The 19,575-nt window shown below is 41.6% G+C and overlaps 2 protein-coding genes across 2 annotated transcripts; both read left to right on the top strand.

Moving 5' to 3' along the window:
* Positions 1-929: 929 nt before the first annotated feature.
* LOC115364752 (trifunctional nucleotide phosphoesterase protein YfkN-like) lies at positions 930-4,336 on the top strand. The gene is made up of 10 exons (XM_030059323.1): positions 930-1,063; positions 1,293-1,444; positions 1,693-1,783; positions 2,074-2,427; positions 2,572-2,710; positions 2,923-3,070; positions 3,337-3,502; positions 3,603-3,750; positions 3,856-4,039; positions 4,215-4,336. The coding sequence occupies exons 1-10, from the start codon at positions 930-932 to the stop codon at positions 4,334-4,336; spliced, it is 1,638 nt and encodes a 545-aa protein (XP_029915183.1).
* A 12,763-nt stretch (positions 4,337-17,099) lies between these two features.
* Positions 17,100-18,740, top strand: htr1aa (5-hydroxytryptamine (serotonin) receptor 1A a). Its single transcript, XM_030060366.1, has one exon. The coding sequence runs from the start codon at positions 17,100-17,102 to the stop codon at positions 18,375-18,377; it is 1,278 nt and encodes a 425-aa protein (XP_029916226.1). The 3' UTR covers positions 18,378-18,740.
* The last annotated feature ends 835 nt before the right edge of the window (positions 18,741-19,575 follow it).

Raw genomic sequence — 19,575 nt, 5'->3', positions numbered from 1 at the left:
AATGCAACCATTTTTTATGATTGCGCGTTTCCATTAAGCACCAATAAGACAGCTGAAAACGGTCTTAGCGCTGACAATGTCACCGGAGATGATTTCACAGCATTTACTGTTTAGCACATCTCTGTGCGGGAGGGAATCCGAATTTCCAAAGAACTTATCCCTGGTTATCCCTGGTGGCTGATTTTATTCCCAATGTCTTTTTCTTCGACTATTTCCAATCGACTAGGCCTTTATCTAACCTTGGCGAGGCAGTAGAAGACGAGCAGTTGCTACAGGCCTGACGTGGCTCGGTGGCTGGCAACACTGCGCACCCATAGGACGGGAATACTAATAGGACCCGTCAAGTCAGACCCCCGCCCTGAGCAGTATAGGGGGTACACTTTATGAAACGTGTGGAAATTTGGGATAAGTTGTTGTCTACGGGGGGATATATGGGACACAAATAGGCAGCCTATATGGAAGCAGGGGTTGTCTTGCCTTCCCCTGACGAAAAATCACTATAATGTTCCTTTAATATGGGGACTTTTACTGACTGAGGCACTCAGTTGTGAGTTTATAGTGACCATAAAGTACATCTCATGTCTAAATTATTGACTTAATAGGCCTATTCCCACAGCGGCTATAGTGTTTTAGTGGGAGCCAACATACAAATGAGTTTAAAAATACTCTATGGTAGCCTACAGTCATTTTTTCCTCCTGTGTTAGGCTGTTGCTATTAGTTTTTCTCCAATAGTCACTGTATGATGCTCTAAATCGTTGATGTGATATCTGAATAGTCGACTATCCTAAAATGTATCACATTCAGTTCGTATTTTTAAGGAATTTTTCCTATCGATAAGAAAATCCTGAGTGCGCTCCTTGGTAACGCATGTTTCCATGGCGACAGTTCTTGCACCGGACAAACTTCGCATTTACTCCAAAACGCAGAAATGTCGGATGATTTGTCAGCTAAAAGTGCCGCTAAAACATGCAGACAACCTGAATTAGTGTTAACAATTTTACATTTCAACGACGTGTATGAACTAGATGCCAGAACTGAAGATCCCGTTGGCGGGGCAACAAGGTAGGCTAATTTAGGCCTGGAATTTTCCAACTTTCTAACGACTTGTCAGTGGGATCATTTTTGATTTTGTGTGTCTGAATAACACGAGGCCACATAAAATTCACCCAGGCAACTGCAGCTTTTCATCAATGCTTATAATTCTAATACCACCATTCAACATTTCTTTAGTGTTTCCCAAACTCATGCAAATTTCTTTTTTTGTTTCTCTTTTTGTCTGTTTGTTCGTGAGGTTTGCCACTGCTTTACAAGAATTCCAGTCTCTGAATCCCTTGCTGGTTTTCAGTGGTGATTGCCTGAGCCCTTCCTTGCTTAGCACAGTCACAAAGGGAAGGCATATGGTAGATATTCTCAATAAATTAGGAGTCCATTGTGCTGTGTATGGTAAGTGCTCTTTCTAACCCAGCATATTTAATTGTGAGTGCAAAGGAAGGCTTTGGAAAATCCATTTATTAAAGTGCCTCAGACACACATGCATGCACACACATGTATCTGCACCTACACAGATACACAAAAACACACATGCAAATAAACAACCACACATAAATATACACAGTGAGACAACACAGTATAGGCAACACTCGTCTATGTCAATATACATCAGATTCATATATCCCAATTCCTGACTGCAGGTAATCATGAGTTTGATTTTGGTGTCGACCACTTGGAAGAGATGACAGCAGAGATGACATTCCCTTGGTTTCTGAGCAACATCTATGACAAGTGAGTTAAATCTCACTATAAACATGGTTTACTCCAAAATGTGTGTAATATATGTAGGCTAAATAAACTGTAAATTAATTGTAACTTCAACCCACTTAAAAACATTGGTAATTAACTGACTTAATTCTTTCATGCTTGGTCAACATTCATGAGTCTGTCCAGCAAAATAAAATAAACAATTCAGGACAGAAATGTGAAAAACAGCTAGAATTCTCAGTGGATTTGTGGCACAGAAATGGTTCTTCCTGGAAAAAAAAAGAAAGCTGTTTACATGTCTGCTTTGCTGGCAGGTTTACCTCACTGCCTCTGGGACACGGGAAGGTTAAAAGAATATTGCTGTGGAACGGCATGAAGATCGGCATCATGGGTTTGGTGGAGGAAGACTGGTTTGAGCTGTTGGGAACAATAGACAAGGACAACATCCTCTATGTGGACTATGTTGAAGCAGCCAACCAGCTGTCCACAGAGCTCAGAGAGCAGGGAGCAGATCTGGTTGTGGCTCTAACACATATGAGATGGCGCAACGACATCAGACTAGCATCGGAGGCCAAAGGGCTTAATCTAATCTTAGGGGGTCATGACCATGAGTACGGGGTCCTGGAGGTGAATGGGATCCTGATAGTGAAGAGTGGAAGTGAGTTCAGGTAACTATGGGATTGTCTGAAATGAGGAAATGCATGATGACTCCTGGGTTTGAATACATTATTTTATGAATCACCCTTATAAATAAAAACAGTTTACCTGTCCTGTATCCCTCCTGTTAACTTTAAACAAGTCATTCTTTGTAGGTACCTGTCCAGGATAGAGGTGGCAAAGGACCAGGATGGGTCTTTCCACTTTGGCTGCCATAAAATTACCATTCACAAAGACCTAAAGGAAGATGCTGACATCAAACAGATTGTTGACAAATACAATAACAATGTTCAAGTGAGTGTGCCTCAATAACCACATTTAATCAGCTTGTAAAATATGATGGGATACAGTTTATAATGCGATAAGACTGGGCTGTTTACTAAAAAAAAGTGCAAAGAGAAGAGATTTCTCTATGCCTCTCAGGCATATTTACTGGCACATACTTCCTCTCCCTCTGCCCTTCACACTTGGTCTCTCTTCCTCTCATGCCTCTCTCTCTGTTTCAGCACATGTTCATGGAAGTCCTATGCCATACGGAGGTGGACTTAGATGGGCGTTATGCCACAGTCAGAAATAGAGAGTGCAACCTGGGTAATCTGATCACCAATGCCATGCTGGAGGCTACAAATGCAGAGGTGGCAATTTTGAATTCAGGTTATTATGTTGCCAGTGTTTTATTCAGTAACCAAACTGTTTTCTGCTGAACAAATGCAAAAAAAACCACACCATTATGTTTCATTTTGTTACCTTGTACATCACACTATGTTCCAGTTCAGCCTTGGGTGAACACAAAATAATCTGGACAATGCAAACTATATACTGTATGCTAGCAGTTTTGCTTTCCTCTACTATTTTATTTTTATGGAATTATGAATGCTATATGTTAAATGCTCTCTCATGCCTCTTTGGCTACATCTCAGGGACCTTGCGGTCAGATCGTATCCATCCAGCAGGTCCTCTCACCATGCATGACCTGATGCAGATCCTGCCCATCATGGATCTTGTGCTGGTGGTGGAGGCCACAGGACAGCAGCTGTATGAGGGCCTGGAGAATAGTGTTAAAAACTATCCAGCTCTGGATGGCAGGTGTGATGGTTCTGCTTGTGTAATTGGTCATCAGTTGGTCATTCACTGGTTAAAAAAATGTGTATGGGTTTTTTTTTACATTAACTGTGGCACTTTAAAGATTTCTGCAAGTTGCTGGAATCGAGTTTGGTTTTGATCCCAATGGAAAACCTGGCCATCGTGTCATTGTTGAAACTGTGATGGTACAAGGAAAGAGTCTGGACATGAACAGAATATACCTGGTGGCAATGAAAGAATATCTCACAAAGGTATTTATACACTGGCCTCATCCTTTAACTCCCTCAGTAGCTAGTATATTCATGAGTGTACTCACAGTGGGAAACTGTTTTCTAACTGCCTTTTATTATCTCTAGGGGAAGGATGGCTATTCCATGTTCACGGGCTGCAGGCAGAGGGTAGGCATAGAAAGTGGCCAGGTCCTCTCCACCATCCTTATCAACCACTTTGAGTCTTTTCAGATTGTCAAAGGCCTGAAGACTTCCAAGTCAAGCCACAGAATGGGGCTCATCAAGGTCTCCAGGAGCCCCTCACTGACCTGTGAGAACAGTTTGCATGTTCACTTCTTCATGCATTATTTGTTAATCCATCCATCTATCAATCCATCCAGTGACTATAAAGAATTATCTCAATCAGTATGTTTTACTGTTTGTTCTTTTTTGTAAACTTGTTATGTTCAGCATCTCTGGTATGTATTTATTTTCATGTTTGTCAGGTATAGAGAGAAGTGTGACTGAGACGCTGGAGGGAGAGGCAGAGGCACCAGTGGGGGTGGCCATGGTGCCAGGAGTGGAGGGCAGGATATTCCACATCCCAAATGAGAAACCATTACCATAAAAACTGAAACTGAAGACTGAAATATTAACTCAGTTTACTCCCATGTGAATACAGGATTGCTAATGGGAATAAAGCAAGGGAAAGTAATTGTTGTACATAGAAATCTTTCCACACATGACTATTGTAAATTAGGGCATTTACCTATGTATGTGTAGTTTTTTACAAAGCTCATTATTTAGAATCTGATATTTTTATGTTCATGGTTATTTCACTTCTTCAGTGCAAAATTGATATATATTTTTATTCACATTCACATTGATTACCAGAAGATTTTATGCAATGACCTGCATAGAAAAACAAACAAACAAACCAACAAACAAACAGAAATTCATTGGCATAGATAGTCATTATGCCAGATGATGTGTTTAAGTTGCTTCGGACTTGCTGTATATACATAAATAAATACAGAAACAAAAGAAAAATATATAGAGAGCCATTTTGTGTTTAAGTCTTATGGATGGGATTTGAACCTAATCCCCATCCCACTGATTAGTGGAAAAAAGGACAAAGTGAAGTTAGAGTTGGAAAAGTTTGAATAACACAGAGGTTTTGACACCCAAAGATACAAATTTACAAAATGTAAATATGTCAGAAACCACTTCAGAATCTTGAGCTTTAATAAATGTTTTCGTGACTGAACATGAACTGTAAGTCATTTGAAGCATATTATTTACTTTCATTTTTATTTAAAGCCATGCACTCATACTTATATGAGTTGCTTTATTTGCTATAAAATACAGTGATGTGGCATAATCAATCTAAAAAATAAAACATCCATTCCCTCCAGGGGTTGCTTCAGTACAAACAAAACAAAATTCCTCATCATATAAAAAATAAGGTATGCTTCTATAGTTGTGCACAGAACAATAATCTACCAAGACATGTGAAACAGCTCAAGGGAACGCACAAAGGTTCATGAAACAGAATGACACTTTAGCTGCACAATCACAATCCACATCAGAGAGGAAATTATTAAAATAAATCTGAGATTGCTTTGTCTGATGAAGCATTAAAAAGAAAATCCACCCAAAAGCAGTTTTCACTCATACATATCTTTGGATTTTCTGGGTTTAGTTTAATCTAGATCTATGGACATGGAACATTTCCAAATTATTCCAAAGCTAGAAAACAGTAGAACCAAGAGTATAATCTGTGTTACTGTTATAATGTCCGAATCCTGTGACAGCATTCAAATTTCTTTTTTTTTTTTCTTTTTTTTTTTTTTTTTTTTTTTTTTCATTTTTCCCATGTTATGGGCACATTTCCTATTAATAGGTATTAGCAGAAGTGTGACATACATTTTCAAGTGTAAAAGTGTAAGCGAGCATTCTGTGAGTCCAAAAACTCACTACACACTGTTTCCAGCTTTGGCAGATTGGTTTGCTAATATTGAACTTTACATGATCTCAGGTGTAACATATTTTGCATACATGTTTTGCATAAGACATATGTTTGAAGGATAAAAGGCATGCTGATTGCCATACAATATGTTTATGGTTTATGCCAGACAAAAACACAACTTTACACATCTCTAAATAATGATGGTAGATGTCAGTAATAATACAATTCAAGTAATAGTAAATTATGCTAGATTTTTCATTCGACTTCATATGGAAATGGGGATTACATTTTGAAAGTAAATCTCTGCAACCCAGGACCTTTCACAATGACACCCACCCCCCCTTACCCCCACCCCCACCCCCCATTACGGGAACAGGACATGCAGTGTTGTGCAACCCCCATTACATGTGCATCATGTAGAGACAGAGAACAGAGAACACCGGATTCCCAAACATCCCCGTACACCGTTTCCCCATTTCAATCATTTATTGATGAGAGAACAAGCTGGCACACTGTTGTTTTCCATCCACCAAGCCATCCAACCTGCTTGCCACGTACTCTGTCTCCCTGAAGCTCAATTTTCCCCCTCTCATACATCTAACTTGTGTATTTATCTGCCCTTTGCCTTAAATTCAATCCCTCACTTGACCCACACCCATCAACTCGTCAGTCTGTTCGACCTTCCCTGTTTCTCCCACCGACCTCCACTGCTTCTTCACTCTCGCCACGACTATCAAAAAGAAGGGAAGAAGAGGTAGCAGAGGAAGCAGAAAATGAAGAAGCCGATGACCCAGTTGACTGAGTAGATGTAAATGATGACCATGTCCATGTCGAAGCGCCAGCCTCTGGAGTCGTCCTCAAAGTCCATGGCATCCAGACGGTAGCCTCCTCCGTGGGGGAACTGGCGTCTGGCGATGGGACTTGACTGCCTCTGGAAGCCTGGGAGCGAGACAAATTGAGCATCTGGTTATAGTCACCAACTAGCTGTCAGATAGTAGTTAAATGTCAATATTCATGCATGGGTTAAGCATGGGTAAACTTTTGTGAATACATTGTTGGTTTTTTTTTGGTTTTTTTTCTCATGCAATTCTCAAAAAAATCTGTATGCACAATATGTGTTAAGGGCAAAGCTATCCACATCAAATTGATCCTGATTACATGTGTTCTGAAAACTTGAAGTTTTCAGAACACATGTAGTTTTAGGAATACCTTGGTATCAGGTATATTCGATTTGATTTGATTTATCATGTTGCATCAGCAATTTTAAGATTAAAATTAAGCAGTGTAAAGCAGTGCAGTTGTATTGTGAATTTTATATTGTGGCAGGCTTTTTTTTCCTCTTTGATATTTGTTAATTTGATGAAATTGTCACACACAAATGGAATTTTTGACCAAAGGGTTTGAAAAACTTGCCTCCAAAGATACGGAAAAGTTTCCTGCAGCTTGGGAGAGGCCACTTAGCACAACTTGCTTTCTGGAAGTTCTGTTTCCGGGACAGGTATTCCTTTGGGAAGAATGTCCTTGCAGTTTGGTTTAGCTCTGTATGAAAGACAAATAAACAGAATAGTCAGTCAGCATGAGCTGAATGCCTTATGTCCATTTTTCTTTTCTCTCTATAGTTTGCACAGATTATGCTTAATTTACTGGAAGTGTTCACAAATGTTAATCAAAGGCAGCATGTAACGTCACCAGACTCCCTCATTTTCCGCTTTTGCTGTCACCGTGTGACCTTGGCTTTGGTAATCAACACAAGAATCTTATCTAAAATCCTTGCCACCTAATCACCAACAAGAGCCCTTAGCATGTCTGAGGTCCTCATATGCACAGCCACTCTGCCTTTTTATGGCCACCCTGATGTCCCTGTTGCTCTCATTCTCTCTCCTCCATGCAAGTAGAAGTAGGCCAACATGAATCACAGAGCATCATTACTTATTCATAGATTTATCCAAATCAGACTCGGACTGCTATATAACATGACATGTCTCTGTCTAATCAGCGTGCAGAGATCACAAACAGCAGGCTATATAAAAATATATGAGTGTATGTGGGAGCACAATGATCATAGACCAGTGAATGTTAAACACAGATACCATCATGGTCTCTGTGTGGTATAACATGGTCTTTATCAGCTCACTGGGTAGAGCATGGCACTCGCACTGCCAGGTTTAGGTTGCTATTTTGCACTGGGATCACGCATGCTGAAACCATATGCACTCATGCTGTTGTACTTAAAAATAATCAGCAAAATGCACGTTATATTACAACAGAGTCTTCTTTTTGAGTTCAGAGACTGCTACTGTAAATAAAGGTGTTTAGATTGGTGCGTTTAATTTTGTCTGCTAGGTCTGGATGACTCATCTGGTCAGAACTGAACTGAAGGTCTACTCTACTCCCTATGGGAGATCCACAGCTGGGCCCTCTGAACAATCTGCTGCTTAGACGTCATCTGTTTAGCCCCTTTATCAAAAAAACAACACGGATATGAGAATATTCTTATAGCCAATATACAGAAAATCATGTTTTTTCTGATCATTACTTTTATATGCAATCACTATTATTAAGTCAATGTTTGTTTTTTTTTCTTCTTATACTAGATATTCTTAATTGCTAGCGTTATTATTTCTCCATCTTCTATTCTTCTGTCCAGTGAATGGAATGGTTAACTCTTCAAAGTTTGAACTAGTGATGATGAACAATTACAAATCATGCATTGCTCCTTTAAATGACTGCTCTGTGGCCATTAGCTCACCCTTCTGGAAGAAGACATGTGTGATGATTGTTCTGCAGAGGGGGCAGGGGGTGTTGGTGGGGCTGTTCTTGGCCAGCGTCCTCAGACAGGGTTCACAGAAGATGTGGTTGCAGGGGTGGCACATGTAAGGACTGAAGTACACATCCAGACACACGGCACAGATGTAACCTTCTCTGTCCCCGGCACTGACGTCCTCATCATCCTCGCTGCTGCTGGATGGGTTCCCTGTTGAACTCTGTGTGTGGAGAGGAAACAGGGACAAGATACAGGTTTTTCAGAGATGTGAGAATTCAGAGTTCATTTTTGATTATCAAAGGACCAAATAGATTACCAAACACTAATATGTAAAACAGCATTCATATGCACAACATGACATAATCTTTATTGTAAATCTGATCACCAAATAAATATCATAATAACTAGACTGTTTGATCGCAATCAGGATATTTGCACCAAACATGGTGTTTTAGTTTGTTGTACATGTGTGTGTGTGTGCATACAAATGTGTGTTTGTGTGTGAACAGAAGTAAACGTGCATGTGCAGGTGTGGAACCATCAGTCTATGTGAACGTGAACTGCTGTCTTTTGTTAATTGTTAACATCGAAATTATGTTACTAATTCAGACTGCAGAAGGTCAAATACTATAATCAGTGTAGATCAACTTCCTTACGTCTTGTTCTCACTCTGTATCTTTCATCTCGAGACGTTCTGCAGTTTCAGCCACAATAAGCTTATATGACAAATGGTTATGGGTTATGACTACAAGGAACAAGCTTCTCATGGAGGAAGATTAAAAATGACACCTGGCACTGCAACAGAAAATGAATGGAGGAAAAAAAGAAAGGAAAAAAAAACCTTCTAACCTTCCACCAATTAGGTTTTTAACATATATTATATCTGGAAGAAGCTACTGTGTCAGCTGGCAAAACTGTTTTTAAGAATATCCTCTTATCTTTCCTCTTGAGATTGTGTTTACAGTAATAGGGACTTCTCATTTTGGACCACTCTATCTGATGGGTGTAAAAGTCTCTGACACCCACCTGCACAGCAGAAATATGTGTGAGGACATGAGGGGGTGAGGTGTGAGTTCAGCATAGTGAAATGTATTCCTTTTAAAACGTCTTTGTATCTCAGCATACAACAAGCTACGGCATCAACATACTTGTTAGTAAGAGAAATTTAATCCTACTCCTGACCCTAAATCAATTTTCAATCAATCTGCAGAAACGAAGGAGTGTGTCATGATGGAGGAATATTGTTTTTTTGTTGTTGTCTTATCATTTGGCAGTGATAACTTGCATGGCTTTATTTGTAGTGATCCTACACTGAGGCGCAGTATGACTCAAGCATATAAAATTCTGTAAGATACAAAAGAATTCCTACACTGCAGGTGACCAGCACGGTGTTATCTTTATCTTAGTCTGCATCCTTTTCTGCACTCAGGTCCAAGCGTCCCTTTTTTCAAATCCTAACTACATTTCACATGTGACGTTATATAGAAGCTAGTTTTTATAGGAGTCAGGGCTCCACGTGTTCCCTCTCGTCTTCCCTCTCCTCTGAGCTGTGAGTCCTGTCCCCTGGGGTTTAGTGTCTGGATCTCCAATCTTCTGAAACCTGGGGGTGCTCCCAGAGTAATTACCACTTTCTCACCCAGGGGGAGCTCCAGGGACCTCTCTGTCACACCACCCCTGCCTCCCAAGGTGTGTCATTAACACAGAGGAGAGAACACAGACGACACAGTACTGGTGTAATCACAGACACTGTGGCTCTCTCCTGGCAACAAGCAGTGCAGCATGACAGGCATCTCTGTTGTTGCACAGTTAAAAAATAAAAGAAAAAAAAAACATAATAAAAGATGATGTTGTGCTACTTAGCATTTAGTACATCTTAGAAGTTAAAAATCAAAGATTAGGCAATAAATCCTTATCTTTTATTGGGCATTCTTATCTTTTATTGAGTACACTTGACCACTATACCACCATAATTATCATTATATTATACTGAATGATAGTGTTATATTCACTGTAAAACAGAGAGGAAAAGGATTAAGTATATAACACTGTACCACAAAGTCTGCACTGAAATTAAGCTGCACCTCTAAACTGAAAATGTCACTGGTGTAACTTGAAATAACTATATCTTTGTACAATTGCACTAAAATTGGCTGCAGATAGTGCTAAGCAGGAGTTAAAAAACATTTTCAGCTACAGCAGCAATCAGAGCAGCTGCATTTAGTGACTGTACATCCCAGAGCTGCAGTGCCTCTCGGTCACACAGGATGACACCACTTCCTATGGGAAGGAAGTTGGGTGACAAGGACACGTGCGCACTATTATGCAACCAGTTCTGCAGGAGGTGAAACTCTGTGGACTCCAGGAAGACTCAAGCTGGTGCTAACTTTACTACAAACCAAGGACCACGTATATGTTCAGTCAGGAGAGATTCAAGAGGAGAATGAAGAGGCATAACATCACACTTCATAAGAAAAATTATTATTATGATAATTGTTTTTATTTATCATTATTAATAATGATGTTATTGGTGGCAGTAGCTGTAGTGTTGTGTAATTATTAGTTTTAGTATTAGTATTAGTATTGGTATATATATTTTTTTATTTCTTATTTCTAAATGAGAACAAAGCTTGTGACTTCTAGTTTGGATAAAATGTTGTTTGAAGTTGTCTTCCTAAAACTGACATGATGACTGAACATTAATGAATAATTATGAATGTTGTCATACGGTGCCATTCAGTCAACTGTGTCACTTTCCCTACAAAGGAGACACTGTACTTGAACTGTTAATTTACATGACAGATACAATGTCATATTAATGACAGTGTTATGTCAGTTTTATGAACACAACTTCAAATAAAGCCAAACCAAAGTTTGCCTGTTCAAATCCTGGAATAGCTTGAAAAATTAGATAAATGCTGCCCTCCCTCAGTAACTATTGTTGAGCTGCCCTTGAGCAAGGTACTTAAATCCCAAGTGGTTCAGTGGAGCTGCTCAGTGGTTAATAGCAGAATGTTGTGGTTGTACTGAGCAGCACTGAAGTGTGAAACTGTGAAACTGTGCAAGTGTGAAACAGGATGGTGCTGAAAAAGAGCACACATACTGAGGAACCTTGATAACAATAAAAGATCCAACATGCTCATTCAATTTTCCCTAAATGACTAAATGTTACAAAAATTAAAAACAATTAACTTGCCATACCTCTCGCACATTTCACACTCACCTCTGGACTAGGATTTAGATGGATGGCAGAAGAGATTAAATGAAAGGAATGTGAGTTCTGCCTCTCACATACAGTACATAATCAGTGCCAATACCGTCTGGCTCTAGTGATAATAACCGAGTTATTGTCACTTATATAGGCTCACTATCTGTGCTATAAGTGAAGAAAGATTTGAATATGTGTCTTGGTGGTCCTTGGTGGTCCATATTATTTTACCCTTCCCACAAAAAATAAAATAAAATAAAATAAAAAGATTTAATGGACATAAGTATATATGCTAGAAGTAGATAGCATGTGTATTATGTATGCTCTTGCAGAACATTAACATGGCAACTCCAGTGTCTGTAGAGAGAAGAGCATCTTAACTACAACACTACAATCAGTTGGGGTCCCAAAATTAGGAAAAAAAAAAAGCTTTCCTGTTTCAGAGCAACTTTCTGTTCCATTTCTTCTAATTCAGCGGTCAGAATAATTCCAGTCCACCAGTGTGACTGCAGATCTGCAGCAGCCAATCAAAACAGAATCTGTTCTTTTGTCTGGGCGGTTTTGAAGGGCTCTCTGCCAAAGCCTCATCACGCAGCTAATTCAAATGTAACCCCACTTTAAACCACACGGACAATGGCTATTGAGATGAGCTGGCAGCTGATAGGCCTGTTGAGAGTCAGTGTCTAGATGAAGTGAACACACACACGGATGTATGCACGCACATTTGCACACACACACTGAATAACACACTTTCAGACATCAGGCATAAATAAATACTGTGAAAATAATGCAAACAGCGCAGCAATATTTAGCTTCCATCTGATTTTTGTACACATTGCACTTTGTGTTGAGACACAAACAAACACAGCACAAACAAATACACACACAAACACACACACAAACACACACACACACACACACACACACACACACACAAAGCTTGTGCTTGCTTTTTTGTGTAAGCCTTATATCTTAAAATGTTAACAGTTTCTTAATTGAATCAATGAAGTAATTTAAAGTAGTCTATTATAATGATCTGAAGTGCTTTACTATAAACTCTCAAGGTGTTTCCAGAACTTGAGTTCTTTCCACTATTCAAGTTTCTCCATGGGCTAGGGCCCATGGAGAAAACTACAGCCAGTTAAAGCCCTGCTATATGAAATTATCAAATATAAGATCCACTGTATCTTCTGCTCAAAGAGACCCAGCTCTCGAACATGTCTGGCTGACAGTAGGACAGTGTTTTCAGCAACTATTGCCATATTAAAAAGCAAATCATGTTTTTGTGTTGCTCACCTGCAGCTGACTTTGTCTCCATCTCTCCTTCCTCCTCTGCCTCCTCCTCAGACACTTAATCCTCTTCTTCTCTGTTTTACTCATACTCCTCTCTGCAAATGTCGCTGAACTTGATGCCACCAGTGGGGTCAGGGTTGCTGTCATCACCTCCACCACATTGCTGCCCCTTGCTTCACCTTCTTCAATGTCACCCTCCCCTTCCTCCTCCTGTTCTTCCAAACCCTCCTCCTCTTCTTCTTCTCCCAGCTCTGAGCTGGTGGGTGAAGGGGTGTGTATTTCAGTCTGATGGCTCTGTGATGACTGCCCCATCTCTGCCCGTGACCTCACCTCTACCCAGAAGGGATCTTGGTCTCTGGATGAGTGAGGTAGGCAGCGATGCAGCTCCCCAGCAGCTCTCCTCGGTGAAAGTCTCTGTGGTGAGGGTCTGGTTCGAAGGGGAGTGGGAGACACGGACCTCATGGCTCGCCGAGTGGGGCAGACATTTGTGCTGGTGCTGCTGCTCACAGAGTAGCCAAAACTATGTGGCCTAAGACGCTGTAATCCTCTGTGCAGGTTGTCTGAACCCTCTTCCATGGTGCTGTTTTGATGAAAGTCAGAGTTGCTGCTAGACAGACTTTCTGTCCTGCTCCTGCCCTGTCTATCCCCAGTGCTATCTCCATGTGTTTCACTTCCCTCAGTCTTTCTATGGCTTTGTCTCACTCTTTCTCTGCCGTTCTGCCTGGCTCCAACACTTTCCACACTTTCCTCATCTCCATCTTGGTTTCTCTCGCTCACACTGGGTCTGTCCCTCTCTCGGTTGTCCTCACTCTGTGTCTTTCTGTGTGCTTTCCTCCCGGGGAGAGGAGGCCTTAGCAGCTCCTCCATAATGGCTGACCTCCCCTCTCCTGCTGGATCTGCATTCCTCAGCCAACGGCTCTCTTCCAAGCACAAGGCATCAGGCGTACATGCCGCTTCACTATTGGTGTTCTCTTCACCGGCATCCCCATTCCCACGGCCTCCAACTCGGCTTGAACTATATACACCAGCAGCCCCCACATGGGAGCTCATGACCCTCACTTTGTCAGCACCAGACCACACCTGATCCACTCCCAAACAGGCGAGCCTGGCCTTTCCCTCGCTGAAGCTTAACTTGAGCTCACTCTCCCTCTTTCTTCCTCTCTACGTCCTCCTCTTACTTCGCCGTTCTCTCTGCTTCCTGCTCCTCTGGCTGTATCTGTGGCAGTTCTGGATGGCATGGGCTAATCCTGTTGTTCTGGGAGCCGGAGGGAGTGTTCCAGCGCAACGGAGGTGAGCGGTGCAGCCCCCTGCCCTGCCCTGTCCTGCCCCTGTCAGACCCCTGGGACATTCCACACTGTTGACAAAGCCAAAGCCCCCCTAGTGAGCCCCATTACAATAGGTGCACCGTTCATGGCCTCACCATTGTCTGGTGTGACCTATAGAAAACACACCACTATGCAACCACTGAACACACAAAAATAAGGTGAAAAAACCAGAGCCACCTTTTTTTTCTCCCTGCCAACTACCATGGCGTCAGCTTTTTCGTTCTCTGGTTTTATAAGCAGGCACAAATTCTGTGTGTGTATGTGTGTGTGTGTGTGTGTGTGTGTGTGTGTGTGTGTAATTTTACAGCTACTTTTAAGGAAAGAATAAATGTTCCATTATGTGTGAATTTGATTTTTTTTTTTTTTTTTTTATAACAACAATTAATATTATCATATAGGTACTTCAAGCATTACCTTAAAGAGATTTTCAGGGAGAGAGAAAATGAAAAGGATTTTCCATGGGTCATTAATCTTTCCTTGATTCAGTTTTCTTTGTTCCTTTACTCTTAGATTGTTTAAACAATATTTACCAGCCTCATCAGCCTGAAACATGAGCAAAACAGAATAAAAGAAAAGTGTGAAAAGTACAGAGTTGTGAATTTTACTCCAAATATGGAAGTTAAAGGTAGCACACATCAAAGGCAACTGGGGTTTTATGTCATGCTTGTCTTCAAAGCAATAAATGCCTAACACTTGGGCATATCTTTTCTGCTATTTAAATATTTGATATCTGTTTTCTGTTGGCGTATCACTGCCAGAGATGTGCAGAGTACCGGTGTATAAGAAAATTCAAAACCAAAAGAAAATGAATGTGTTTGATGAAAATGTCAGGATAAACTTTACACCATTGCTTTTGACTGAGAGAGCTCTGCTGTACAGCAGGAGGAAGGCGAGACACTTCATCAAAACAAAATAAATGACTACAGAAAAATGTGACACCCAAGATTTTAGATTAGGTTAAATTAGGTCAATTTAGGTTAGGTTAGCATGGGACTTACATTAATTATTGTGACTGTTGTGATTTATGTGGGGTGTCAAAGTGTTTTAAGGTATTTTTTATGAAGCTTCACTCAAGACTGTAAAAAGTTTAACATATTACATCAGACTTATCATTAAGCACTTTTATTCACAGAGTGAACATGAAAATGATCCTTAAAAATCCTATTTAATATGACTATATAGAAGCTGAATTAACTAGGCAATAATTTGAAATAGTGATAGCCTTGTCACTAAAATATAATGCAAGACAAGTACCACTAGTAATATTTCATTATTTCAGAAGGGAGTGGTAATAGTGTTAAATTCAGGTCAAATCAGTTTTTCCATACTTATTATTTTGTTATAATTTTCAGTGAAAATGTATTATTCATTATTTTGTACATCTTGTTCTTTCATGAAATATGGAAAAGAAACCCCGATTCCCTCTGAGGTGCATTTATTCTGATTTATTGGCATTGGTGATATTTTTCCATTTCTAGAAAGTAGGCTTACAAAAAAAAAAAAAATGCATCAGCACCAGTGAACTGACACACAGTCTGCTTTCTTTAAGGTGAAGTGGTAAAATCACAAATTAATAATTCCTACTTCTCTGTGACACCCTTATTCCCCTATTCTCTCTCTCTCCCTCCTTCTCTCTCTCTCTCTCTCTCTCTCTCTCTCTCTGTCACACACACACACACACACACACACTTTGAAGTTTGCCTCTCATCTCTTCAAACCTCTCACCATTTCTCTGTCTCCCCCTCCCCTCCCATTCCTTCATCCATCCTATTTATGCTGTATTAAACCTGCATGATTTGGTGCAGTACAAATTACGAACAGCAGATGGCAGCAGCTTTCCGCCCTGGACTGCCGTGGCGCTGTCTATGGTCCTGAAAGTACCTTTCGCTCTGAACAACATGTTGCCTCTTTTCCAACTCCGTCTCAAAATGTAATAACGAGGCGCCTTTCGCATTAACAATTAACCTTCTCTCGTTTTTCATCTACCCCCCTCGATACTTTTTCTCTGTGAAAAATGCTTTTCTTTTACCATTTTCCTAATGGCTTAAACCGGCGCATTGAATTAAAGTCAAAATTACAGATGGAGAAACACTTAAAAATTTAATGAGGTTATTTTTTTTTACCTGCGACGCGGACTAGCCTGACAACAAATTTGCCCTGTTTCTTGGTATTTCTGTAATTAATTGTTTAAGCAATCTTTGCTCAGTTTGCCTATACTTAAACTACGAAAACACACTTTAAATACACAGATAAAAAAGAAATACTGTAAGTCCAAAGAGCAAGTATGAGAGAGAAAAGGGGAGAGCAGAGCTCTGTACCCCTCATCGGCTGTCTGCAGAGAAAGACGGAGCAACAAGAGGAGCAGAGGAACAAAACTCCAAGGCGACCTCCTCACGGTCTGACGTACCCAAAGCTGCTGGTATAAATGAATTCACGGCGTCACCAAGCTCAGATGATTCGCAGTACCAGTGAGCGCCCTGCCGCCAACACTCACGGGCTACAACACACACACACACACAGCGCCCCCCCGCACACAAACACAGACTCACACACGCACACACACTCACACACACACACACACACTCAAACACACACACTCACACACGCGCGCGCGCACACAAACACACGCACACGCACACACGCACACACACACAAACACGTCTGCATCATGCGTCCTGGGAGCGACGGCACGAACTCGGTAACTCTGATGGACCCCGGTAATACGCACAGCAGCACCGGTCTGGGGGACTGATAGCACCCTGCTTGTCCCTCCCAGTAGCTTGTCTCCCACTGTCCTGGGCAGGGTGCGCTCTCAGTGAGCCGTGTGGGCGAACTATGGATTTTATAACAAGCACCAACGACAGCAACGCGACCACCGGCTTCCCCGACGGGGCGAACGTGGTTGCAGACTGGGACGGGAGTGAGAACGGCACCGGGTCTGCGTCTTTGCCGGACCTGGAGCTGAGTTACCAGATTGTTACCTCTCTGCTCCTGGGGGCCCTCATCCTCTGCTCCATATTTGGCAATGCGTGCGTCGTGGCAGCCATCGCCCTGGAGAGATCTCTCCAGAATGTGGCCAACTATCTGATCGGTTCCCTGGCGGTTACAGACCTCATGGTATCCGTGCTGGTGCTGCCCATGGCGGCCCTCTACCAAGTTTTGAACAAGTGGACTCTGGGACAGGAGATCTGCGATCTATTCATCTCTCTGGATGTATTGTGTTGCACATCATCCATCCTGCACCTGTGCGCAATTGCTTTGGACAGGTACTGGGCCATAACAGACCCCATTGACTATGTCAACAAACGGACGCCAAGGAGAGCTGCGCTCTTGATTAGTGTAACTTGGCTGATCGGTTTCTCAATCTCTATTCCGCCTATGTTAGGCTGGAGGAGCGCCGAGGACAGGGCGAACCCAGACGCCTGCACCATCAGCCAGGACCCGGGCTACACCATCTACTCCACATTTGGGGCTTTTTACATCCCCCTTATCCTGATGCTGGTCTTGTACGGGAGGATATTCAGGGCTGCCCGGTTCCGGATTCGAAAGACGGTCAAGAAAACCGAGAAAGCAAAAGTGGCAGACAGGTGCATGACGGTGTCTCCCGCAATATTTCACAAGAAAACAAACGGGAAGGCCGGGGGCAAAGGCTGGAAGCGCTGCGAGGAGCCTAAACCCAGCTCTCCGTGCGTAAACGGCGCGGTAAAGCATGGAGAGGAAGGCGAGTCTCTGGAAATCATAGAAGTTATCAGCAACTCGAAGACCCACCTGCCACTGCCCAACACCCCACAGTCTTCGCATGGCTACGAAAACATGAACGAAAAGAACTCGGAGGCGAAGAGAAAAATAGCGCTGGCCAGGGAACGTAAAACGGTGAAAACACTTGGGATCATCATGGGGACTTTCATCTTCTGCTGGCTGCCCTTTTTCATCGTTGCACTGGTGTTGCCTTTCTGTGCGGAGAGCTGCTACATGCCCGACTGGCTCGGCGCAGTCATAAACTGGCTGGGCTACTCCAACTCCCTCCTCAACCCCATTATATATGCCTACTTCAACAAAGACTTCCAAAGTGCTTTCAAGAAGATTATAAAATGCAAATGCCACAGACCTTGACCAGTCATTTGTGTTTGAGTTTAGTTAACTTGGACTAATGAATTAAAGGAACAGCAGGACATGTTTAATGACTGTATGGAGCAGCAAAAAATATCATAGACTTTATATTCAGGGACAGTCTCTTGGAGGTGTGTGAGTGACAAATTGAACCGGTGTATAAAATAAAATAAAATAAAATAAAACTGTTACCGGCTGCTGATTGACAGGACAAGAGACAAGACAGAAACCTTGGTTTTACTGTACAAGCTCATGTTTATTCAGTGTTGTAGCTATAGCCTATATGCGACGGCAGTCATCGTTGTATTGCCATGCAAGACGTGTCACCAAATGTGCTGAATCCATGCATTTTATCATAATAAGACACGCGGGGTTTCCGTCCTACATCATGAGCTTTGTAGCACTGAAACAATAAAAGCAATGAAACTTTATCAATAAGAAATCTGAGTCTGCAATCCATTTTTATTAGAGGTACAGGGGACAAAGCAAAGGAAAGAGGGCCTTAAAACATCAGACCTGTCTCATTCATCTTCATACACATCTACAATAATTAATCATTTAGTAAGTTTTTGAGCAAGTGAAGCTTTGAGCTAATCATCAGTTTCTTTTGACAGGCAGCACTGATGGTGTCACTGGGTGATTAGGTTATCAGTCCATGGTACAGTATATTTGAGATCTACACCAAATGGATATCGAACCACCTCTCCGGGCTATCCATCAGCTCCACCTCATCCTGCAAGCAAGACAAGTTTGGCAATTTTTCTAAACTGGAGGCAGTTATTACATTGATGATATAAATGCTGCCTCCCCCCTCCCACCACACCCCCTTTATGTCTGTCACTCTCTCTTTCTGACTCCCAGATTCTCTCTTCATGCTTGTGAGAGAGACCACAGGAGGTTTTGAAATGGACAGCTACAGAGAATTAAAATATAACAGCAATTTTTAACTATAAGGTTACTGTAGGCCTCTGTACAATTTTCCTTATTTCCTCCTGTCAGAAAGTCCCCTTATAGGCCTACTTTACATAGTATGCATTTGTAGTTGATTGTTTGAATTGGCTGTTGTTAGAGATTCAGAGCCACATAACAATGCATAGACTGACAGAAAAAAGCCTGACAGAAGGATGCTCACTGAAACTGCACACAAAGCACAAAAATTAATTATGACAAATGTTAGGCTTAGGGAAAACAGCCTGTTGTC

Source organism: Myripristis murdjan, chromosome 9 (assembly GCF_902150065.1).
Source record: "Myripristis murdjan chromosome 9, fMyrMur1.1, whole genome shotgun sequence".
Classification (NCBI taxonomy): domain Eukaryota; kingdom Metazoa; phylum Chordata; class Actinopteri; order Holocentriformes; family Holocentridae; genus Myripristis; species Myripristis murdjan.
Note: the sequence above shows the minus strand (reverse complement) of the source record. Positions and strands in the feature narration are given on the sequence as shown.

Bases quoted from the DNA above. Each gene is read 5' to 3' on its own strand.
- htr1aa (XM_030060366.1), top strand. From the start codon at position 17,100: ATGGATTTTATAACAAGCACCAACGACAGCAACGCGACCACCGGCTTC.
- LOC115364752 (XM_030059323.1), top strand. From the start codon at position 930: ATGTCGGATGATTTGTCAGCTAAAAGTGCCGCTAAAACATGCAGACAA. The intron at 2,428-2,571 runs GTAACTATGGGA...CATTCTTTGTAG, and splicing joins AAGAGTGGAAGTGAGTTCAG to GTACCTGTCCAGGATAGAGG. The intron at 2,711-2,922 runs GTGAGTGTGCCT...TCTCTGTTTCAG, and splicing joins AATACAATAACAATGTTCAA to CACATGTTCATGGAAGTCCT.